This window comes from Acomys minous (genome assembly GCF_964271855.1).
Source record: "Acomys minous genome assembly, chromosome: 14".
Taxonomy (NCBI): domain Eukaryota; kingdom Metazoa; phylum Chordata; class Mammalia; order Rodentia; family Muridae; genus Acomys; species Acomys minous.
Window position 1 is genome coordinate 17,807,934 of NC_140496.1, and position 25,275 is coordinate 17,833,208.

Below are 25,275 nucleotides of genomic sequence, written 5' to 3' on the forward strand. Positions count from 1 at the left end.
TGTAGAGGTGAGCATAGCGGGCACTCAGGACAATAGGCTTTCATGGCCAAGGTCTACAGCTGGGTCCTTTGTGCCTTCATGCTCCATTTCCCATTGCCTTGGACCTTTGCACCCCATTAACGTACACCACGCCAGCGGCACTTTCGGAGCACGCGGTTCCTGTCCCACCTGCAACCCTTTGCTCTTGTGATCTCCTTCTTAGCCTGCTCTTCTCCTTGACCTGCCTCAGATACTTTTTTTTTTCTCGAATTTGCTCCAGTTACCCCACCCCCCAGGAGCTGCAAGGTGTGCTCAGAGCAGGGGTGGGGTGCTCTGCTCCGAGGACATTCAGTGAGATGCTTTTCTACAGCATGTGATCACCTTTGTATCTGTCTTTTCTGCGGCTGAATATCATTTTTGGAGCCTGGCTTCTCCTTTTGCCAAGCCTACTTCCTGGCCCAAAACTTACAATGTAAGTCTGGGTAATTCTGAAAACCTTCCAGAAGGCCTTAGATCCCAGCAGAAAGGCACAGTGTGCAGTTCTCACCCTTTTGGGACATCCTCCTACTCTTTCTGCCACTGGTCACTCTACGGTAGTGTATCATTCCTTGGCTGAGCCCCTCAGAGCCTGAGACAATGCAGGAGAAGTCTCTAACAGTGACCTTTATCCAAATAATGATATTTTGCCCACTATAGCTTGTTTAAAATTAACTTAATATCTTAGAACATGTGGCAAAAAATATAAATACTGAGTATCTTAATGACTGAGCAGGCTTCCCCTTCAATGCTGCACCCAAGGCACGTGCTCTACTGCGTTCCCAACACTCCTGTGTTGACCTGGATGCAGGCTCTGCTCTGAGTTCTTGGGTATTCACTACGCAGAGCCTTCCTCTGCTGCTGCTGCTGCTGCTGCTGCTGCTGGGTCTACGTGCCCTAGAGCATGGTTCTTGGTATCTGCTTATTTCCTAGAAAAGCCCACGTTATGGTTCCAACTTTCTCTCCTACAGAATAGCCCTTTGACTAGTGGGAGGTAGCCATCTTGTCTTTGTCTTTGTTCGGTTTAAGCACATGAGCTGGTGCTTCTCATGACTTAGACTTGCAGGTGATTTTGGTTACTCTAAGTGATGTGGCCACCCATCCCCCCCATCCTCCCCATCACCCCATAAGTTTTCCTTTTGACCAGTGGTTACCATCTTCCTCCAGCTGTATTTCTCAGATGCAGCCTACGCCTTTATTGATTCTGTGCCTTCCCCCCACCAAAAACAAACCAAACCAAACAAACCACTTAACTTAAATAAGCAGACAAATAAACCTTTGTAGTGTTTTGAATGAGAAAGCTTCCCTCCCCACCCCCCCCCACCCGCTCGGGTATTGAACACTTGGTCTCTAGTTGGTTGTGCTGATTGATTTACGATGTAACTGTGGGTTTGTAGTCTCTCTCCAGTCCAGGCTGCCCTCTCTGCTACCTGTATGTTAAAATGTGCTCCACTCACTTCTTGCTCCCGGGGACTGCTGCCATGCCTCCCTGGAACTAGAAACGAGAATAAACTATTTCTTCTATAAGCTGTCTCTGCCATGGCATTTTATCATAGCAACAGAAAATTAACTAATAAAACTTGCAAATTACTCCCCCCCCATTACCTTGAATTTACATTGTAGTCTGTACTCACAGAGCTAAAATTTAAACCTAATTGCATTCTTGGTAAACCGTATGCCATTGACCTTCCATTACTCTATATGAGTCATTCTGAATTTTCTGCCTATGTGACCTGTTTGGTCCCCCACGTAGCTGGGTGTAGGAGTGTGTGGAAAGGCCTGTCTGATAAGAATTAAGACACAGTCTCTCCTCCTGTGTAACCGCTACCTTTCGTATCCAAAGGATCCATTTGTAAACATCTCATTGCTGTATCTTGGTGATGCTGTTCAGCCCTGGCCTCGGGCACAAATGAACTCTCCCAGCTCATTTCCCAAGCTTGGTTAATTCACAGGCAATTATTTGCAGGTGCACTTCTGTATGTTGGCTTAATTGACACTTTCTCTTCTTTATCAAGGACAATTTCCCAGGGAAATTAACAACAGTTCACACCTGCAGCTGCTCATTCATACAGAGAGCAGTCCAAGTGTGGCTCTCTCACCCGGCTCCCCTCTATGATAAAAATCCGAAGCATGGGGTTCCATGCCCAAGACTATGTCTGTTCAGGAGGATGCCCCTCTCTCACCGAGAGGACCCACTGGAAGAAAGTTCAACACCGAAGAAGGATAAAGCGACTCACCTGAGGCAGGACTTTATAGCATCCAGGAAGGTCGTCATGATTGACAACCTGGATGGTCTTCTCGTATGGATGCTTCAGGAAGCAGCGTCCAAAGTTCACCTCTGCAGTAACCAGCTGGAGGGTAGGCACAACACACCTGCTCAAAGGAACCCATTAAACAGTTCAAAATGGAGAGCTTGTTACATCCAAAATGTCAGGCTCCTAAGCTAAATGCATCTGCCACTGTCATTTTTTTTTAGAGGATACCATGAGGGTACAAGTGACCATTTCAACTCTTCTGTCTTGTTATCTCACTCCCTCTCTCTGTCTGCTCCCACTTACCATTAGTTAATCAGGAAAGAACCAGAGGTAGACTTCCTTAAATATTGACAACCCTTACTATTGATTTTTTTTTTTTACAGCGTTCCTCCTTTATGAAGGGCCCTATAGCCACGTTCCTCAGGGTAGTGTGTCTGGGTCAAATAGGGCCAGTGGCAACTGCATGGAGTCTTAGCTCACTGTGACACTGGAGTGGGTTAAAAGCTAACAAAGCTCGAATCATCTAAAAACAACAACAATAATTCTAATACTTATGCAGAGTAGTTAGTCTCTGGCAGCTCCGGCCAGGACTGGAGCTGGACCAGTGTTCCTTGCATGTAGCCCTGTGTTGTCACTGTTCTATCACTCTGGGGCTTGGGTTTTATCAGTGCCTGTTGCTCTCGGTGTCTAATCTGCCCTATGTCACTGTCGGGACATGAAGCGCAAAGATGAAGGGGACCGCTTTCTAAGTTACACGGAGCTCAGCGCATGCTGACCTTACAAAGTCCAGCCTGTGTGACTTTGAGGCACCTGCTTTTTGTCTCACATCTCACTGCCCTAGGGAGTAAAAAAGTCATTCTGGGGATCGGATGGCATTGTTCAGTGGGGCTGTGACCCTTAGGTCAGAAGTGGAGGAGTCCAGGTACATTGTAAGGGCGCAGCAAGAGGGGACAAGCCTGGGACGGGGGTGGGGGGCACGGTAAGGGTCACTGCTGGCTCTCCGAGTGGGTACCGTGGGGTGTGACTTCTAAGAGGAGCTCTTCTGTTGAGAGTTAGCGAGCAGTTCCCGCAGGGGACACAGAAAATGAGAACATGAAAGGATCTTTCTTTAACCCGATGCCTGTTTCCGAGCAGGGACGAGTGCTCATTTTTAGCTAGTGTGGACACTGTCAGTTGACCCAGTGACTTTCTCAATGCCATCCCTTTGATTCCTGAGCCGGTGTGGCAGAGGGGGGTTTATGATATTTTACATGGGTCACAGCAAACCTTAGCAGGAAACTCATAGTCCCTTTAGGCACTATTGCTTTGCTTTTTTTTTTTTTTTTTTTTTTTTTTTTTTTTTTTGTGTGTGTGTGTGTGTGTGTGTGTGTGTGTGTGTGTGTGTAACAATTCAGAATAGCTGCAGGGAGAGGAGGCTGAAGAGCATCAGAAACAGGCAGCACAGAAGTCAAGTGCAAGGTGAGAGCCAACAAAGGCTGATTTCAGAATGGTGCAGGCTGGACCAAAGAGCTTTTCCTGTTTTCAGTGAAGTAAACAAACAAGTCAGATTGTAATGCCTTTTAAGAGCACGGAGGCATCAAGAGTCCTAGTTCCTCCCAGGTTGATTCTTATTCAAGCTTCTGACACACACAGGGGGCCAGTTATTATCTCCCACCAGTCAGCCTGTCTGCACCTTCCTTTAGGTGTGTCTTCCTAAGACTCGTAAGACGTAAATTGCAAGGACTGACATAAGCACGCTGCTCTGTCCTGTCTCCCTGTCCACAGTGTTTGCCCCCATGCAGTTCTGGAGGCTGATTACGGTGGAAAGAGTATAGCCCTGTTTAAGCTTGACTTCAGAAATCTTTTGACTCACTGAAGAAGAGAGAGAGAGGGAGAAGCTGGGTGCCTGGGAAATGCAGCTGTGAATACAGTGCTTGCCGAGCAAGCCCAAGGAACTGAGGTAGGATCCGCTGTACTCATAGAAAAGCCGCCAGTGGTGGGGCAGAGACAGGGGGACCCTGGATGCTCTGTGGCCAGCTAGTCTAGGTAGAACAGTGAGCTCCAGACTCAGCGAGGTGCAGAATGATAAAGCAAGATGCGTAAGATCAATCTCTGGCCTGTAGGTGTGCACAGTGGAGTGAGCGCATCCCTGCACTCAGGTATACACACATATTTTTACGATACACAGACACACTCTTCATGTACACACGAAGAATGAAGGTGATAAATTAATATTATTATACACTGGCAGTAGCACCTTCTCCTACACGACCTTGGCATATGACATTAAAAACTGAAAATAAAACTTAGCAACTCGTCACCTCTCTGCTAAAGCCTTCTGGTTGTATACTTTGAAAGGCTCACCAGAGGGCAATGCAACACACACATATATAAAGCCTCTTGGTTCCTAGTATCCCCAGCAAAGGTCCCTTGCAAACATTCTCTGGTTCAAAGCTTTGCCCTTTGTACCCTGGATTCCATTCCCAAGGCCAGGAAGGCAAGAGGGACCCAGTACGCAGTGTTTGGCAGGCTAATTGCCTCATGGGAGGCAGCCCAGCGCTGGGCTGGGGAAGGGAGGGGGTACACTAGCAGAGGGGAGCAGGTGTGTGCTACCTGGCTGTGATCAAGAGTGCCAGAACTTCTTCTCCGATGCCCTCCACATCCACCACCAGCGCCAGCTCATATTTCTGCACAGTGTTGGAACACAAGGTCACCTGGGAAGAAAAAAGTGACAAGTTGCTGTTTGGAAAGGCTAGCTCTCTGCACAGGAGTGGAGGTGGGGGCTTGGGAGCCAGGGGAGGGCACTCCAGCCAGCACAGTTTCTAAGTGGCCTGCTTCACTGGATGGATGGTGTTTTACACTGAACAGGTTACATTGTGGGGTCAGGGCTTGGTGGGTGTTTTCAAACGCTGGGTTAGAGACCCAAGGTTGTTAGTGCAATAGACTGATTTCTGTCACGGGGACTACATACCCACACAGGAGGAAAATGACCATAGATGGTGAGAAACATCAAGCCCGACTTTAATTATTACAGCTCAAATTGTTCCTTATGCTACAGGGGGCCATCTAAATGACAAAACTTCAATATAATTGAGTAAATAGTATAGTGATATTTTTTTTCATTACAGCAAAGGGAAATGAAAATAACTGTGTGTGTTTCAGAAACTGGCTGGGGCAATCAGTTTTTCAAGCTAAAGATTTGCCTCCCCTTTCTAGTTTCATTATTAGAGCAGAAAATAGGAAGGTCCAAAGCCAGGTCCACCTGAGGACAGTCCCTCCCCAGAACATTCTCGCCTGCGTTTGTATTTACTGCTGAGAAACTTGGTGTTTAGGCCCTCTGAAAGCCTCCTTAACAACTTTTAATTGCTTCAAAATGATTTCTACTGAAGGGATACTTGTTAGTCTGGAAAACAGCTTCTGGCATGGGCTAAGGGTTTTCTGCCTATAAATTATGTATCAGGTACTAATTAAAATCTTTTTTGGTTGCAGAGGGAATTGCTGCATGCAAATTTGAGTCCACACAGACCTGGCTGGAGTGTAGCTCAGGAGGGAAAGATGAAGCTCAGAGAGAGGGCTTTTTGCCAAATCTACACAACAAATAAAAAGAAGGCAGGCATTGATTTGGAAAGAAAATGTGTCCAGCTCGGAGAAAAGCGGAGGATGTCAGTGTGATTGGAACACTTTGTTTATGTAGTGGGATTGTGGTCGGTAGGAAGAAAGCCCAGGGGGTCTGGTGGGAGGCTGGTGGGGAGACACTGTCTTCCAACACTCCTGTGCTATCTCCAGGGACAAAAGAAAAAAAAAAAAGATAGATCTCATGGAAGCTGAGCGACAAGTGAAAAATAAATCCACTGTGGCTGAGCTCCTAACCAGGAAGTCAGCAATCTCCAGAGAGTGCAATGACATGGTAAACCTCTAGACCCCCCAGAGAGGCCTGCCGAAAGGCTGAACATTCCAAGAAAAAGAGTTCAGATGAACAGATTTGAGGTGAGATATTGAAAAGCATCTTGTTTGATTTGAGGATGAAACAGTGGCTGGAGGGAATATTCAATGATAATATCTAAAGAATTACCCACTTTAGCTATAAAGGTTTCATTTCCCAGAAATCACTGCTTCAGCTTAGCAGCCTTTCATTTTGCCAGATCCCAGTGTCTGAAGAAGCAAAAACCGTCCCTAGTTAACTATGAAACAATCCTGCTGATGGTACTATGATGTCCGCCACGAAGGCCGTTGCACTGTCCTGATTTCAGACCAAGCCTAGGGTGACAGTAGGGTGCTGGGCAGCCTTTGCATCCCTCTTCCTGTGGATGTAAATACAAAGACCTGATGGAAAGAAACATTGCACTCGCATTTGCCAGGACCCAGACTTATGCCACAAGCCTGAAGGGCCTGGCTGTTAGCTTGGTATAAACCTGGATGCTTCTAAGTGTGGAGGGCCTGAATCTGAAGCCAGACTCTGAGCTCTTTCACTCTTCTATTAGAGCCGATGGGCGTGTTGTCTTTGGGGAACAGTGAGTGCACGGGAAATAACAAGAAGCCACGGTTCCCGTGAAGGCACTGGGTCTACAGCATGCAAATCAACTGGGGTGGACTGGTCTGGTGGGAACAAGGTTACTTCTAGAGACACTTGTGTTCTTCTTTTGGCCATTAGACTACTGACACAACGGTTCCCAAGAAACTGGGGTCCCTTTCCCCATCAACCCCCGGGGCTCCCAAGATGGAGAGGAAGAAGGCTGCTGCCTGGTTGCTCTTTTCTCCTGGAAAGAGATCTTCCACAGTTCCGAAGATTGGTCGGACTGCCTTGGAGGAGAGACTAAGGCGGTGATGGTGATGGTGGTGAAGCCATAACCAGACCAGAACTACGCCACTTAAGCTGAGTCTCATGTTAGGACCCCAAGGCCACTGAGTGGTGGGGCCACTGGATTTCTTTGTTCCCTTTTCCGTGCTGTGAATTTGTCTCTCTACTTGGTTTATTGATGACAGTTTTGCTAGAACGGGCTGAACACAGGCAGTTCCTTAGCAGTTCCAGTAACATGAGCTATGCAAATTTCTTTACCCGACCTGTTTGCATTTGGTTCCGTGGTCTCAGTTTTGCACGTGGTTCTTCTGGCACTCCGTCTCACTGTCACTGGACAGAGAACCCTAGGTGAGGTGTCGGCGGCTATCTGAAAGATGGGGGTTTGGCTGTGTGGGCTGAAGGCTGCGCACTTTACCTTGATGGCAGCAAAGCCCTGGGCACGGATGGTGCCACTGCTGGGAGTGATGGTGAACTCCTTTGGTTTTGTTGTAGATACTTCTGTGTTGATCCATGACCGTTTTTTGCTGTCTGACTCCTGAATGTAGCTTGGGATGCTACTCAGGCCTTCACCATCTCCACGGACACGCAGATAGAAGGTCATGGGGATCAAAGATGTATTATTGAGGGAACACATCAAAGTATGGGGAAATCCTGGAAAATGAGACATGAGGTAAGAAAGATTCCTTTCCCCCAATAGCCTCCTGTGGCCAATAAATCTCCCCTAGCAATGACCTAGCATTGTTTGTAATTCATCACTGTGCCTCACTACTTTCTAACTTGTCGTACGTATGTACGTATGTATGTATATACACCTGCATGCATGTTTGTATATATGAATTGTGCATATGTGGGGGGTATATGGAGGTCAGAGGTCAATGTCAGGTGTCTTCCTCTTATTCATTTTATTTTTTGATACAGGGTCTCTCACCGAGCCTGGGGTTTCTTTGTTTAGTTAGACTTGCTGTACAGAAAAGCTCAAGGATTCTTCTGTCTCTTCCTCCCCAATGCTGGGCTTAAAAGTATGCTCTGCTGTATCCAGATAGCTCACACTCTGCATCCAGAACCCAAGCTCTGGGAGATCACATTCCGGTTCCTATGCTGTCACAGCACATCAGTGACTCAGCCACATCCCTAGGCTCTCCGTGAAAAGTCTTTCTAACGCATATACAAAGTGGCAGGCTCCATTGTGGCATCTTCCCTTTCCCAAATATATGTCACTCTCTTTGTTTATATTCATTCCCTGTTATCGCCTTAAATCAACCACACAATCAATAAATGCATTCCATTCATTCATGAATCAACTAAAGAATATTTATTGCACATTAATTCACGCAGGTTAGACAATAATACAAGACAAGGCCCTTGGTTGTTACCCAGGCCCCTCTAAAGCGGCAGCCGCTACTGTTACTTATTTTGAGTTGTCTTGTGCAAGTGCATTTTGCCTTCGGTCTCTATGCAAAATGCAGATTTAAAAAAAAAAAGGATCATACTTATTCCTATTTGCCAGAGTATGAAAAGAGAAGCCTACATACTTTGGTCTTCTGTTTGATCTAGGGCTTGCCTAGAGGTAACATGATGTGTTCTGGCCCTTTCTGAGAGCCATGTTCCCAGGGCTGCTGGCAGAGTGTGCAATCATGGGCTGTCCCAGGAAAGACTTGGTGATCTGAGGTAGAGCCAGCCAGACACTAACACTACTAGTTCCCCTCCCCGAGCTCTGTGCCAAGCGATGTTCAGCCCCATTCATTGCCTTCTACTTGGTGAGGCTCACACTCCTTTTGTAAGAGATGTAGGTCTCCTTTATGGGAAAACAATAAATACAACGTTTAGCTAGATTTTCCTGGGTGGCTGTTATCTTGCTATCACTTCTAGATCGAGAATAATCACTTCTTCTAGATACAACCAGAAATGACTCTGAAAACTACACTGACCTTACCCGGCCCAGCAGTGAGTTAAACAATCTACTAATATAGGGTTATTATGAAAAATGGAATCCACAGTCACATGATCGTCCAAATAACTACCCAGACCAATTCCCTCAGCCAGAAGTGTTTCACAGAATAAACCCATTAAAACTTACTTAGGATAGTTCCTTGTACCAGTGTCTGCGTTGCCCCGTAGCCTTCACAGAGCCTGTGGGGGTTGCTGGTTTGTTGAAGACTGGTTATTAGTAAGAATGCTAGGCCCCTCCTCATTATATCTGCAGTCTGTTTTATCTATAGATCTACCAGAATGAAAGTATTTTACAGTTCTCAGCATCTGTATTTGCTCTAGTTAGCATCTGTAGATAAATCTTAGGGTAGTTAACAAGAGGATTGGATGGAATGTTCTGGGATTCACAGAGGAAACATATACTTCTTCCTGTACTCAAATGTTGGCTTGAAGGAGACCGTTCTCAAAAGATTTCATTTTCCTTCAACGTTTATATGTTTATCTGACCCAACATTCCCGTTAGAAGCTCTTTCTAATTTCTTGGGGCTAAGATGGCTCTGCGGTTAAGAGCACTGACTACTTCTGCAGAGGACCTGCGTTTTGACTCCTGGAACCCACATGGTGGCTCACAGTCATCTGTTAACTCCAGTTCTAGGAGATCTGACACCCTCTTCTGGCCTTTATTGGACACTGCACACACATGGCATGCTTACATACATGCAGGTAAAATGCCATACACACAATTTTTTTTAAAAAATCTGAATAACAATGTCTGTCTGTCCGTCTGTCTGTCTGTCTGTCTGCCTACCTGCCTGCCTGTTGCTAGACCTGGGATCCAGGGCCTTGAACATTCCAAGCAAGTACTCTCCCACTCTGCAGAATCTTCACCCATAAAACCTCTTAAAGAAACCATAAGCTATAGATCACAAGACCCCAGAGAAGCAGCAGCAGCAGCAGATAATTTTAAAAGGTGAAGTGTGGGGAACACAGCTGTGAAACAACAGGCCTCTAAAGAAGCCACTGCACGTATTCAGTAGTGTGCATGGCCAAAACCTTTAGACTCTTGGGAGTCCTTGGCCGACTTTAGACAAGAGAATCCTAATGTTTCTAGTAAACAAAGTCTCTTCATAAAGCAGAAGGGAATGTATGAGGCGGCACATTTGTAGTTATTCATAGAAGGAACTCAGAATACAGGAGATACGTAATCTGGGAAAGTATATATACTTACATCATTGCCTTATGTATAATGCATGTGGTGGTCATCATATAAAACTTGAATAATTGAAATTCTCCTAACACCCAGATGTAAGGCACCCAATGAACACATTGCAAATAGGGTTTTCCTAAGGAACTATTTTTCCCCACGGTAGATGGCCCATTCAACACAAAGCAAGACAAACAGGAGACAATGGAATGGACTGGGAAGATTCAGGGATATGGATTTAAATGAACATTTCTCAAGTTGGGCTTTTCCACTATCACCTTCCAAATGGGAGGACAAATTAACTGTAAAGCAAGGCAAATTATACCACTAAATACAATTTAAATTCTCTTTCTCAAAAGATATGCCATATTAAGGGATAGGATTTGGTTACATAGGGTTGGATATCAGTAGATCATAAATACTTATCATAAATTTCTTTCTTTCTTCTAATCAGCTAAGTACCAAATTTTGCTTCACTGGGGCAACATCCCAGTTAAAAGCAGCTCTCAAAACAAATTCTGCCAATACTGTGTGACTTTGGCAAATCATTTAACATTCTCAAGGCCTCCATTTTGGTGATCTAAATTCGAGACAGAGACTGTCTCGCTGAGAAGGATCCTTAGGTTCAATCACAACACTGCACACCACACACTCAGCAGTGAAAACCTGCGAGAAACAAGCAAGGGAGACACCACTGCTGCTACTGCAGACAGGAGGAAGCATCACAGGGCAGCCACCCAGAGAGATGACAACACAGACAGACAGAACATCTTCAACCTGGAGCCTCGGAACTCTGGAGTCAAACCGCACCGGCCTCACTAGAACGCCAAAGCATCTCTCTAAGGAGGCTGCTATGCAGCCAGATGGGCAAAAGCAGAATGGATCAAGCATTCAAACACGTGTCGATGGGGACCATCGATCAAACCACCACTCTGGGGCTCAGTGGCCAGCTCAAGGAGGTAGTTGGTATTTCTGAGGATGACATTGAAGGTTATCCTCTAGATTCCACCTATGTACACCACACACACACACACACACACACACACACACACACACACACACGCACACACACGCACACACACATACATACACACACGGGCACACACACGCATACATACACACATATGCGCACACACACGCACACACATATACATGCACACACACACACACACACACACACACACACACACACACACCCAAAAAAAGAGAATATAGTTACTCACCATAGGAAACATCACCAAAATGCAGAGCAGGGACATTAAAATGGAATGTAGGTCCAATGACACAGCCTCTGAAAGTCAAAACACAAATTGGTAAAATAGGGGATGAATCCAATGAGTACAGTAATGATCAGAAACAGGAAGAGAATACACACAAATAAATACGCCTCGGCATGGAGTCAGGGACAGAGCCTAAGGAGCCATGGCATGACAGGCCATTACAGAAGCCACTACAATCACTTTTCAGAGTGCGTGTGGGATCTCAGTGGGCACAGCGCCCGTGTGCAAGAGTATGCATGGAAGTAGGGATCCACAGCACCCACATAAAAGCTGGGTGAGCAGGGGGTTCACTTGTAATACCAGCACTCAGGAGGTGGAGACAGGGAGTCCCTGGGGCATGGGGCTAATGAGAACTGGTGAGCCTTAGGTACAGTGAGAGACCCTGCAAACAAAGCAGAGAGTGGGGAAGACACCTGGTGTCACATTAGGCCTTGGCATACATGTGCATATGTGCATTCACACACATGTGAACATGAACACAAATACATGCATACTACACACTCATACACACACACAAAAAGGGTTTTCAGGTCTCAAACTGTAAGTTTTAGGAAATGACAGTGTGGTTAATGTATAAATTTGTTCCTACCAGTGATCAGGGAAGAGGCAGCCAGATCACCAAACTAATGCCACGAAATGTGGTTAATTTGGATGAATCATATATACTGTTAGGAAATCAACTCATCAAGATACAAAAATTGGGGGAGATGGCTCAGTGGTTGCGAACATGTACTGTTCTTACAGAAGACTGGAATCTAGCTCCAAGCACCTATGTAAGGTGGCTCACACTGCCTATAATGTCAGAATTAGGGAATTTGATTCCTTTTTTGACATCTGGACACCTGCACTCATATGAGCACACGTCCCCTTCTGACATATATGCACATAATTAAGGATAAAATAAATAGTTAAAAATAAGAAAAATGTATATTGGGTCTTTGGAAACATCCTCCCTATGGGCTAGCTTTCATAGTGTTGGAAAATGCTATTCAGGCCATGGGGGGAGGAGGGGAATTATCAGTGATCTTACTCAGCAGTGATCCCTGCACACTACGATACTACACTAACCAGACAAGCAAGATGTGCTCACTGGCACAATCGTAGCATGACAGTTATAGAGGGAACCAAGCAGTTTGTGGTTGGATTTCAGGCCAGTTACACAGGAGAAAATTCATTCCTTGGTTGGAGAGGTCAAAAGGGCTTAGGTGGCAACTATCTACCGTTGTTTTACTAAATAAAGATGTTGTCAGACTACTTCCTACGTCTTTATACTTATACCCATAGATTAGTGCTGCTCTCAACATTGGTCAAAGAGAATGAAAGGAACCGCAAAAGTTTGGGGAACAGATTCTCTCCCGGGGCTTCCAGAAAGATTCGTAGTTCTCCCATCACCTTAATCTTGGCTCAGTTAAGACCAGTGTGGGGCTTCTAATCTATAGATCTCTAAAAGAATATATCTATATTGTTTAATCTACCAAACTTGCGGTTATCTATTACAACAGCTAAAGAAAGCTTATCTGGCAGGTATTCTTGTTTAATGGTTAAGCGACAATTATTGTTCCCCATGGCCAATACCTTTTAAAATGCCTATAGCAAAGGTAAGGGCTGAGCAATCTTCTGTACATGTGGCAAAGCGGTAAATGGTAGAGACTCACAGATACCTGTTACGCCACCTGCAGCACGCTGGCGCCTTAGTAACACCACTGGCTGCTAGAGAAAGGGGCCCTAACACGCTAAGAAGCTACTGCAAGCCTTGGGGAGTGACCACAGGCAAGACTCAGCGTGGCAAGTGGCAAGTCTGAAGTCTGTTCACATGCCTCCATCTCAAGCTGATGATCTGAGGTGATCTGCAAACGCCTGTCTGAGAATGAAGCCGAAGAAGTTCACAGCTTATACACTTGAGTTGGAAAAGACACTTCTGGGGGCCAGAGTAAAAAGTAGGTCGAAAGTATTTGAAATGAACAGGGACAAAAGAAAGCAGGAACAGAGCCGGGGGAATTGCATAAAGTCATCATTTAATCAGTGCAGAGCTTGAAAGAGCCAGAGATAAAGCACATGCAATCAAAGGCTCCGGCCACTGAGAGAACTGCGGCTAAATGGTGCCACCTGGACTTGGATGTGGTCGCATGAGTATCTGGAGAAGGAGCTGAGACTTCTACATCTTGGCTCACGGGCAGCAGATAGGGGACTGTCTCAACCCTGGGCATAGCCTGAGCATATATATGGAAGCTCAAAGGCAACAGTCACAGTGACATACTTACTCCCACAAGGCCACAACTCATTACAGTGCCATTTCCCCATGGGCCAAGCATTCAAACACATGAGTCTATGGCTGCCATGCCTATTCAAACCACCATAGTACACTAGCCCAAAATATGTGGGGTCCTGGACAGGGCACCTGACAGTAAAAGAATAAAGTAATAAAGTAATAAATGAAGTCATAATAAGACAGGGCTGAAAACATGACCTCTTGTATATTATTGTATTATTACCTTCATATAACTAGACATTTACTTGTAGTACCAGTGACTCACAGGTTTTCTAAACCGCTGTGCTTAGTTTTAAGTGCTAGCATATTTTTGAACACATTGCAACACTGGGTTGGAGAGGAAGTGAAGTGGAAAAGAAAATCTATGCAGGTTTTTCCCCTCCTTCTTAGTAATTGGTAATTTGTTTAGGGATAAAGCCCCAAGCATTCTTTCAACAGGTGTGTTTTTCTTTTTACTGAGAAAAAGCAGAAAGCACTTTAAAAAGAAGGTGGTTGGGAAAGCATGGACACTTGGAGGAAATGATCCAAGAGGTGTGTGTGTGTGTGTGTGTGTGTGTGTGTGTGTGTGTGTACAAGACTGTTATTGATACTGGCTGCAACACCTTACATTTCCATCAGTGTCCATTAGTTTTCCCAATGCTGTGACACAGCTGTGAAAAAGCAACTTAAGAAAGGAAGGGTTTATTTTGAGTCACAGTTTGAGGGTTCAGTCCATCACGGTGGGGAAGGCCCTAGGCCATGGGCTTGGGCCACCCACCATCAGTGTGGGTGAACTCTGAATCTTGACCCTGTCAAGCTGACAGTCGACACTATCCACCACACCAACATCAACACATGCATGCACCAGTGCCTCCAAATGCTCACTAGTGCGTATTTCCATTTTGTTTCCTGCAGGCATCTTGACATACATCTCCTCACCATGCGATTGCTCACACCTATATCTTTTTGAGATAAGTGTCCTAAAAGCTTTCTGTAGTTCTAAATTTTGTTACTTATTTTTCTTATTGCGTTGTAACTGTATATATCAGAAGTCTCTTATTAGATATGTGAATTGCGAATACAATCTCCCACTTGGTTTGACCGTGTACTCTGGAGCACAAGTCTTTTTACATTTTGATGAAGTCTAATTTATTTATTTGTGTTTGCTTGCTGTGTGCTTAGGTGCCTTGTCTGAGAAACCACTGTCTAATCCAAAATCATGCATATTTATGTGTGCTCACTTTGAACAGTCTCCTAGTATTGGCTTTTAAATTTGGGTATCTGATTTATGCTGAGGAGGTTTCTTTCTGTTATTAAGCTTTTAAGCTCTTTTCCTTTTGAGATCATGAAATACTGGTGGATTCTGGCAAATGTCTTTTGTATTTACTGTGATAACCATTTGGATTTTTGTTTTATTTTGTTGATCTTGTATGGCATTAATGTTGCATCATGTTGACTGATTTTCCTATGCGATCCAGCCTTGAGTTTCTGGGGTAAAATTTGTCTGATCCTGGTGTTTAATCTTTTTATGTTTATCTGGTGGTTTATTGTTAAGGATTGTTGTGTCTATATTTACAAAGGATATCATTTGTCTTAAACATATAAAGGAGCAGCTCTGTATGCCTGTATCGTAGCCATATTTTTGTATGGAGGCATGTTGATTGCTGGATGCTGTAGAGGGTATATGATTCTTGACAACACATTTTGATGTCAAGAAGTCAGAAAGTTTGATCCAGAAGCTTAAAGAGTTGATCTGCTGGAGAGGACCAAGAAGCCTCAAGGGGCCAGGTGAAGAGCGTGCCATGAGCTGTGAGTTGTTATGGACATAAGCAGTGGGCTGGTGTCCATGCTATGGGAAGGTGTCCTCCCATCCTTCTCATGGGATCCTGATGCCTGAAGGATGTAAATCATGGTGCTGAACCCCCTGGAGGAGTCTGCGCTTCAAATGTTTGGGAAACAACTCTAATTTTTAATTTTTTTTAAAGATAGAGTTTTATGTACCCCAGGTTAACCTCAAACTTGCTATGTAGCTAAAGATGATCTTGAACTCCTGATCCTCCTGCCTCTACCTCCCAAGTGCTGGGATGACAGGTGTGCAACACTATGTCTGAACTGACTTTTAACAGTATAACAAACAGACGAATGAGGGAGAAATTATAGATGTCTTGAGAGTGCTTCAGATAAGCATTGAAATTGTAAGAAAATCCTAATTGTGATGAGGTGAGTGACCATGCATGCTACGAGGTACAGCCACTTGCTTTCTTTAGTTATTGGGGACTGTCTGTAACAACAACAACAACAATAACAACAACAACAACAACAACAAATAATATCACAAACTGAACAGCAAATGACAGAAACACATTTCTGTCCTTGGAAGGGTCATTCTTGGCAATAGCTGCTTTTATTCAAGGGCTTCTGCCTTCAGCTGTACATGGCATCTTTACTGTGGGGTGTGTGTGTGTGTGTGTGTGTGTGTGTGTGTGTGTGTGTGTGTGTGTGTGTGGTGTATGTGTCTGTGGTGTGTTTATGTGTGTGGTGTGGGTATGTGGGTATGTATGCCCTAATCTTACTTCTAATCCACTTCTATTGGATTACAGCCCACCCACATGACCCCATTTTAATTTAATTACCTACTTAAAGGTCTCATCTCCAAGAGCAGTCACATTCTGAGGTGCTAAGACTAAATACCCGGAAGTCTGGGGACACAATCGAGGCCATAAAAAAGCTTCTTGGGTTGAGTTTGAGAATGAAAGGTATCCTCAAAGGACCAGCCTTTGAGCTGATCTCGAGATTCTGACTTTCTAGTCGATACCATGAGCTCAATAACTTCCTTTACCATGTTGTGCCTTTCTTTCTCATGCTGCCCCAGGTTCCAAGAGACACATCAGTGTGTAAAGGGATGGGACCTGCTATCGGTAGCCACAAGAGAGACTTCCATGTTTTAAAAGAACCTGCTGTGCCTGGGATCCAAAGCTGGATTGATGTGTTCTGAAGGTGTGATCTTTCTTTTTGGGAGAAATGTTCTATTTAAGCACCAGGGGTCAATATCTTCCTGGCGGGGTTGCAAAAAGATTTTTTTTTTTAAAAACCCAAGGACAAGTTCTTCTGTTCTTGACTATCAGTTATCACCAACAGCTGGAAAAGCCCTAAAGAGACTTCTATCATAAAAGCTGTAAGTGTCTAGTCTTGGCCAATGGACTAATAAGTGGTCACTTTTACAGTGTGTGAGGGCATTATAAATAAGATTGTTTACAGAATTCCCATATGATAAGAATGAATAACAAAGATTCAAAGATGTTGTGAGAACAGACGAAGAGCTGTTGTCAAAAGCACACGTTGATTTGGCGGCTACTGCAGTAACTCGTTTTCTCCAAACAGCTTAAAACACAGGGTGTAGTCTACACTATGCCACCTTCAACATGCCCAGTCTCTTCTGATCTCAGAAGCACAGAAGTATCTGGCCTGCTTAGTACTTGGATGGGAAACCATGGGGTGCAATTATAAGTCAGTATTTAAACGAGTGGTTCTCGACCTTCCTAATGCTGCGACCCTTTAGTATAGTTTCTCGTGTTGTGGTGATTCCAAGCCATAAGATTTTTCCTTTGCTACTTTATAACTGTAATTTTGCTACCGCTACAAAGTCTGACATGCAGGATATCTGATATGCCATGCTCAATGAAGTCTCAAGGCATAGGTTGAGAGCCACCGATTTAAACCCTTATTTGATAGGTTACAACTTACAGAAAGATGTCAAGATAGCATCTGCACCTGCTGGCACTCAGAGGAAGGATAGCAGGCTACCAAGAAGAGACTTGATACCCTATGAGCATATACAGGGGGAGGAAATCCCCCTCAGTCACAGTCATAGGGGAGGGGACTAAGGGGAAAATGGGAGGGAGGGAGGAATGGGAGGATACAAGGGATGGGATAACCACTGATATGTAACATGAATAAATTAATAAAATATAAAAATAAGATAGCATCTGCATCTGTATTACAATGACACCCATTATGAAAAAGAAATGCTGGTGGGTGTTTAAAAACATCTCATTGTACCAAAGGGTTCTTATCAACAGACAACCAGGACATCTACTTTTTGAGGCTCTGGCAAGCAGAAGGGAAAACTCCAGTCTCTACCTTAGTTACAAATGTACCATACCTAATGGTCAGTTTCACGGGCTCCGGGGACCCGTTCACATCGATCAGGAAGTCTTCTTCGAAGTGCCCCAGGATGGTAGATCTGAAAAGGATCTGGACAGCTTGGACCCCGCTCGGCTCAATGATGCCTTCTTTAGGGCTGAAAACAAAGCAGGCCCCCAAGGCTGAAGTCGGGGGGATCACGTTGAAGAGGGCATCGATGCTGCCTTTGTTGGACAGGATCGCCTGTGTCAAGCCAAGTCAGAGGTCAAAGGGACTGTGGTCAGCTTTTGTGTAAATATATGATGTATTGTCAGCAGCAGGGGAAACTGCGGGGATTATAACCAAAGGAAACTCTTGGGAGAAATAAATGGCCTGGTGTCCTGACTGCTTGAAGATTGGACGCCCAAGTCACAAGGTCACTTTGTGCTTGCAGTATTTGCTCTAAAATTAAGTGAGTTGGGGCTGGAGTGATGGATCAGAAGCGTGAACACTGTTCTTGCAGAGGACCCAAGTTCAGTTCCTAGACCCATATTGGGTGGCTCATGACTAGGAGAACTCTGTCTTCACACACCTCACACACACACTTGAACTCACATGCACCCCAGCCACCTACACATATACATAGTTAAAATTTTAAAAAAATCTTTGCTGTCATTTAAATTATACCCATATCACTAGCTGACTGGTTATAGTCCTGTCTATGCATGAAGACTCCTGGACGACCTTTTAAATATTCTTTCTAAAGTAACCACAGGAAGGCAGGCAATTCTCTCATGTGCATGAGGAGACTGAGGGTAAGCGCAAGGCCATAAAAGAAGAAAGCAAATCAGAACGGAGCAACACCTGCCTCAGCCTGGGCCTGCCATAGAGCTTGGAGACTGTTTTATCAGATGTCCCCTGGGATGCTCTCTGTGGTGCTGTGAGAGGTCATCCTCCTGGAATGTGGTCGTCTCAAGACACTATTGGATGAGTGGCTATTTGGGCATTCTTCTGGAAATAATCATTTTACTACAACATTTCATTCCTGTATGTTAATGTGCCAGACAGTTAGTGCCCCTAACTGCACAGTAGGTTCTAAGTGTGCATGTGCAGAGTCCTCCACAGCTGGTCTTAATGTGATGTTCCCACCACACACCTCACCATCTGTATGCACAAACCTGCACTAGAGTCACACCGTTCTTTCCTTGGCTTGCAAAGACAGTGCTCTTTGTTCCTTGACAATTCTGCGTTTGCACCTAGAGCACTGGTTTCCTCTCCTGATGCCTAGGAACAGCCTTTAATCTGCACCCAAGACTTTGGAGGTCAGTCAAACCAAGTTGTTTATCTGTCCTCCTCACACTATATAGAGACGGATCGTAGTTCTAGCTATGGAGAAAGGCTCTTAGAATACTCTTGAATATTCTCTATAAAGCAAGCAAGGAGGTAGGCATAGCTAGTTCTTGTACCTGTATGAGGAGGTTGGGGTTAAGCAAAGACTGAAAACTGTCCAAAGACACCCGACTCCCCCTGCCAAAAATTTAGCAGAAAAATGTGAGGCCCGTCAGGGACATGGTGAGGAATGATGGAACACGCAGGAAGCTAAGGAAATGGTCCTATACAGGGCATGTGTGGACAGAGGTCTGCAGAGACAGTCCTAGGAAAAGAGCTTGGGGTTTCGTGTACAAGGTCACCCTGACCTTGAAGAAGAGAGTGATTTTGATGGGGTGTGGCTCCAATACCAGAAGACAAATGCCCAGGGAGGGAGGGGTGCAGAGGAGCTGTGGCCAGCTGGCTTGGATTCCTGTTTTGAGATAAGTGGTGAAGGGTGAGAACGGGCATAGGAGAAGGATGGGGAGGTATTTTAAAGGAGACGGAGAGTGTTTTGTCATGTCCTGCCTGCAGGAAGCCCCCCACCACACCACAGGGCACCTATTGTGTTGGCAGGACAGTGTGTTCCGTGGCCAAGGAGATCGGCTGTGGCTAGAGGTCGAGGAGACGAGGCTCAGAGGTTCAGGCTGCTCTGGACAGAAAGCCTTGTTCTCTGCAGAGGAACGCAGCCACCCCTGCCAATGGTAGATAACCAATGCACCAAAGCAAGAACATAAATAAGGCTGCTTGCTGCGCGGCTCATCTCTTTATGTTTATTTCCAATCTTCCTGTCCTTTTAAATTGTCTTTCTCTTTTAAAGAGACCGAGCAGAAAAACAGTGATGGCTGAGGACTCAGGAACCAAATGACCTGGGTTCAAATCCCAGATCTGCCTTTGACTTCTTAGCTAAGCAATTTTAGATAAACTCCTAACTTTGCCATCTCTTCTCTTAACTTCTCATATTGCTGGGAGAGTAGATTTATTCATTCAGGTAATTGTGAAAGTTTACCTGGCAACAGTTTACAAATGCAAGTGATACTTACATCACTATTGCCTCATGCTGTGGGCATAGAACTCATGGACATTTGCCAGTGGAAACTCATAGTCTACTCTTCTTAAAAATATTTTTATGTATTCTTTGACATTTTCATTCATATACATAATACATCTATCTTAATTATACGCACATCCTGAAGGCTACTCTCTAAGGCAGAGGTTCTCAATCTGTGGCTCATGGGGGTTGAACAACCCTCTTGCAGAGATATTTCACAGAAAACAGATATTTGCATTATGATCCATAACAGCAGCAAAATTACAGTTATGAAGTAGCAACAAAAATAGCTTTATGTTTGAGGGTCACCACAGCATGAGGAACTTAAGGTTGAGAACCACTGCTCTAGACTTTCATTACCCGTGTCTTTCTCTCTGGACGTAAGCAAATCCCCATTTGCTTGTTGTTTTTATTGTTATTTGGTTAACATGGCTGTTTTTCCCAGGCTTTCTGAACAGTGACAATTCTTTACACACACTCCCCCCCCCCTCTCTCTCTCTGTGTGTGTGTGTGTGTGTGTGTGTGTGTCTGTCTGTCTGTCTGTCTGTCTGTCTGTCTGTCTGTGTGCCTGTGCATTTGGAGGCCAGAAGTCATATCCAGTGCCTTCCTCAATTAGTCTCCACCTTACTTGTTGAGACAAGCTCTCACTAAACCTGGAGCTTACAGACTTAGCAAGACTAGCTGGCCAGTCCAGGGCTCTTCCTGTCCCCATCTCCCTAGGACTGGGGTTACTGGGAAGTGCCACCATGCCCAGATGTTTACATGGCTTCCAGGGATATGAACGCAGGTCCTCATGCTTGCCCCGGAAGCACTTTATTGACCGAGGCATCCACCCAGCCCCAGCTCCTCTACCTGGGAGGCTATGATATCATTCTCTTACTCTTGCCCAGCGTTTGGGACATGGTCCCGAGGCTCTTGCCCAAAAGGTTCAACTCTTGGGTGCGGGGCTCAGTTGCAACAGAACTTGATCTCCCATTTGTTCCCCTGTGGATTACACTGGAGAATACTGCATACTCTTGGGGTTATAGTTTTTTCCTTGTGCCTCTGCTGAGCTCAGCGATGACTAAGGTCAATAGCTAGTTATTCAAATCTCTCAAGGAGGTAATGTAATAAATTGAGAGACGCAATGAAGCATCAGCGTTGAAGATGCCGAGAGTGCAGAATCTCCCCATAGAAGCACCTTACCATGTCCCTCTTTGCCACTTTTCAGCTCTGTCCAATCTGATGTCTCACCTCACTGAACACTTTGGCTGGCTGGGGTTTGCTCTGCAGTTAAAATCTGGGCATGTCTATTAAATTGCTAAAAAATTTATTATTATATGCAGAGAAACCATATCCATTTTGCATCAGAATGAAATGTCTTTTCCTGATGTGGTATCCATAAAGTACATTCTGTAAGGTGTAAGGAGAATTCCTGTGGGACAAATTACACAAGCAACATCAATGGATAAGAACCATCATACTTTTTTTCTGCGTTGGAGACCCCTCTCTCAAGAATAATGCAGAAGTCAATTGTATATCTGTCCAGTTTTAATATTATTCAGACTGTGTTCCTATATGTATCATCAATGCTGGCATTACTATCTGTGGGCCTTTGTTTGCCTCATGTAGATTGGTCACCCTGGCGAGTGTGAGAATGAAGCACTTAGGCACTTCCCCTTGTAGGCTGGGTTGACTTGGTGTGAAAAGATGGGGTACAGAGCACCGGAAGGACCAAAAGACCAGAAGAGCACCTCCACAGTTAGCATAGAGGCTATGAGTGACCCGGGGGCTCATAACATTTTCAATCTGAGTGAGTTGGCCAAGTTTCTTACCACCTATGGGAGCCAGAGCTGTGATCCGTCTCCTTCTATGCTGACTACATCCTCGGTCCTCCCTTGCAGACCCATAGAAATAAGAGAGCGTGGTTGACAGTGTGACATGCTACCTCCTATAGCTGTCTCCTATTTAAAAAAATATTTCACCTCCATCCCTCAGAGCTCTTTCTCCTTCAGCCAGCATGCTCCAGGGGAGGCTGGAACCCCGCAGGCATGTGCTGGCAGCGAATGCTGTAAAGATGGAGGGAGCCTGGGTCCTGGACTCTGCGCTGTAGGACGATATCTGCTGAACCTTCACGCTATACTTCATCTGGCATCAACCAAGCTAGAAAAACTTCTCTAAGCCCCAGCTTACTTAGCTTACACACACACACACACACACACACACACACACACACACACACACACTCTGACAGCTACTTATCACTTTTTAAATAATTGCTTGCATTTCCTCAATAAGGTACAAACATTCACAATTTAGGAGCACCCTAAAACCAAGTTCCTGTGGTAGCCACTTGTATATACGTGTAATATATATAATAATGCTGTGTATCAATGGTGTGTAAGTATATCCTATATAAGCCGACCCATGAAGTGCCCTGGAGCGTCATCGGCTCTGAAGGACCATAAGGTTGTCTTGAAAAATTCCGGTTTCTACTTAATTGGGGAGACAGCACAACACTCTCCTTCAGGATCGTGATGATTGGTTTCAAAACACAGACCAGGGGAGAGGGAATTGAGAGGAGATCTTGAAATGTGAAAACAGCTGAAAAGCTGAAAAGCTGAAAACAGCTATCCTCATTAGGACACTGGAGAAAATGCAAGACGTTCTCCTTCCTCTGACCTGTAGGATTTGTGCTGTCCCTGGAGCGGGCTCTAGACAGACGGGGAGCTGTATTAATGGTCTCTCCCTCTGTGGTCGACAAATCGAGAAGGATAAAGCCAATTAAATTACAGTGCGGAAGAGTTCTAGCGTTGATGGAATAAAGGAATGGGAGAAGACACTCTACTTAGCATGGCTAGGAGAGAGGTAAGGACAGAGACGGGAAACAGAAAAGGACGGTGACTGAACAAAGTTTCTATTAAAAAAAAAAACCACACACACACACACACACACACACACACACACACACACACACACACACCAAAAGAAGCAGAGAAAAAAGCCAGGTACTGTTGGAGCCCCCATGGGCAGTGGCGGTGCCCACCTCATAACAGTGGGCAGATCCAACGAAGACTTTGCCAATGTCCAGTAATTCAAAGTTGAAGTGGATCTTAGGCCCCATTCCTTCTCCTCTGATACGAAGGGGCAAGCGGATCTCTCGGCCTGTAAAAGCAATTCTCACTTTATTACTGTAGACAGTGCATTATTAGCTCAAATGACGCACAACTTATTACCCATTCAAAACACGGAGCTTCTTAAATAACGTCCAGTACTAACGTACTGTACTGAGGGAGCTACAATTTAACTAAGGTGAACGTCATCTCTTGCCCTTAGGAAACAGTAATATTGCTAGGTTCTTACCTTTACTGAACAGCGTACGTTGCAATTTAGGCTGACATTTTGTCAGGGAAAAGACAATTAAGAAAGTTAACCTCCAGGTACAAAAAGGCAAATGCTATGTGTTCTCACTCTTGGGCAGATGCTAAAGCTGGTCCCATTGCAGCAGATAGTAGAGGAGTGATTACCAGGGGCAGCGCAGGGCAGAGAGCAGGGAGGGTGGCGAATACAGCCAGGTAGGGTAGGGGTGGGGGTCCATGGAAGAGTGCAAGCAAGGTGAGCACAAGGTCCCGTGTTACCTCTTTAGCACCCCCACTCTGCTTCTCTCTTGTCTCTATCTCTGTCTCTCACATAGATACACACACACACACACACACACACACACACACACACACACACCCATACCCTCACACCCACACACATGTGCGCGCACACACACACACACACACACACACACACACACACACGAATGATAATTCTAGTGTTCCATGGCATGATGGCAGGGAAGCTAGAACACATTATATATTTCAAAATAGCTAGGAGATCGGATGTTGAATATTAAGACACAAATGATAAATGACTGAGACAACGGAATAACTCATGCCTTCATTTGATCATAACAGAGTGCATTTATGTATAAAAATCACATTGTGGCATATATTTATTATATATATAACTTAATCAAGTCTTAACATCACTCTGAAGTTTTTAATAAAGCAAGGTAGTTTCTCTAAATCAGAAGAGAGTGACCAGTGACTGACACTACTCACCAGGTGGCAGCCACCACAGGATGCTAAGGGACACTTGTTGTTTTGATCTAGATTCAGGAAGGCCCAGAGCACTAGCTGTCTGACCTTGTGGCTCTGACCTGGACTCCTATGCTTTATGGGACTTTTTCTACCTCATTCCATGTGTCTTAACACATCCAGAGCACATGGCCAATCTCTCTTGTGTCTTCTCTTTCAGAATATGGGTGCCGGGTGATGGTGGCGCACGCCTTTAATCCCAGCACTCGGGAGGCAGAGGCAGGTGAGTTGCTGTGAGTTCGAGGCCAGCCTGGTCTACAAAGAGAGTCCAGGACAGCCAGGGCTACACAGAGAAACCCTGTCTCAAAACAACAACAACAACACAAAAACAAAACAAAAAAACAAAAAACAAAAAAAAAAGGAAAAGAACAAGGGAATATCTAGATAATATATGATTGATCAGAAACTATAGAATATATGAAAAGTCTCATAAGTCCACCATCTTAAGATAATTATTGTCAACATTATGGTGCCTATTGTCTGTGCTTAATTATATATCAGAACACCAGTAATAGAATAAACGAGAACATAAATTACATACTTGTTTGTCCCTGATATTTTCATTTAAAATATAGCTGAATAGGGCAGTCTAATTGCTTCCCTCCCTTGGTGGCTTGTGTGGTATTGCCTAGCACCAGCACTGTTTCTAGACTGCAGGAAGGAAGCTTTTAAATCAGATCCAGCTCTGAGCATCCAAATCCTGTGTCCTAAGCACGCTGCACCTCCAGCAACAGATGCCCACTCTCAACACCTCATAGCAACCAAGAACTACACCCCATAGTCTGTATTGTTTGGGGAGTCAGTTGGACTACCCTGACCAACTTTTCAAGGGGAGGTTTCTTGTGCCTGGTACCAAAGGTTTTTTTTTTAGTGAGTGTATGGTTCTTGTGGGTGAGCATTGT

The 25,275-nt window shown here is 44.8% G+C and overlaps 1 protein-coding gene across 8 annotated transcripts in view; it reads right to left on the bottom strand.

Moving 5' to 3' along the window:
* Positions 1–25,275, bottom strand: part of HYDIN (HYDIN axonemal central pair apparatus protein) — a 346,689-nt gene that overhangs the window by 200,449 nt on the left and 120,965 nt on the right. For all 8 annotated transcript variants that reach the window (XM_084757699.1, XM_084757700.1, XM_084757698.1 and 5 more), the window contains 6 exons: positions 23,275–23,393; positions 17,871–18,094; positions 11,404–11,471; positions 7,463–7,698; positions 4,863–4,963; positions 2,253–2,388 (listed from right to left, as the gene is read on the bottom strand). In XM_084757699.1, the coding sequence (XP_084613825.1) occupies positions 2,253–2,388; positions 4,863–4,963; positions 7,463–7,698; positions 11,404–11,471; positions 17,871–18,094; positions 23,275–23,393 (884 nt within the window). The remainder of the gene's footprint in view (positions 1–2,252; positions 2,389–4,862; positions 4,964–7,462; positions 7,699–11,403; positions 11,472–17,870; positions 18,095–23,274; positions 23,394–25,275) is intronic.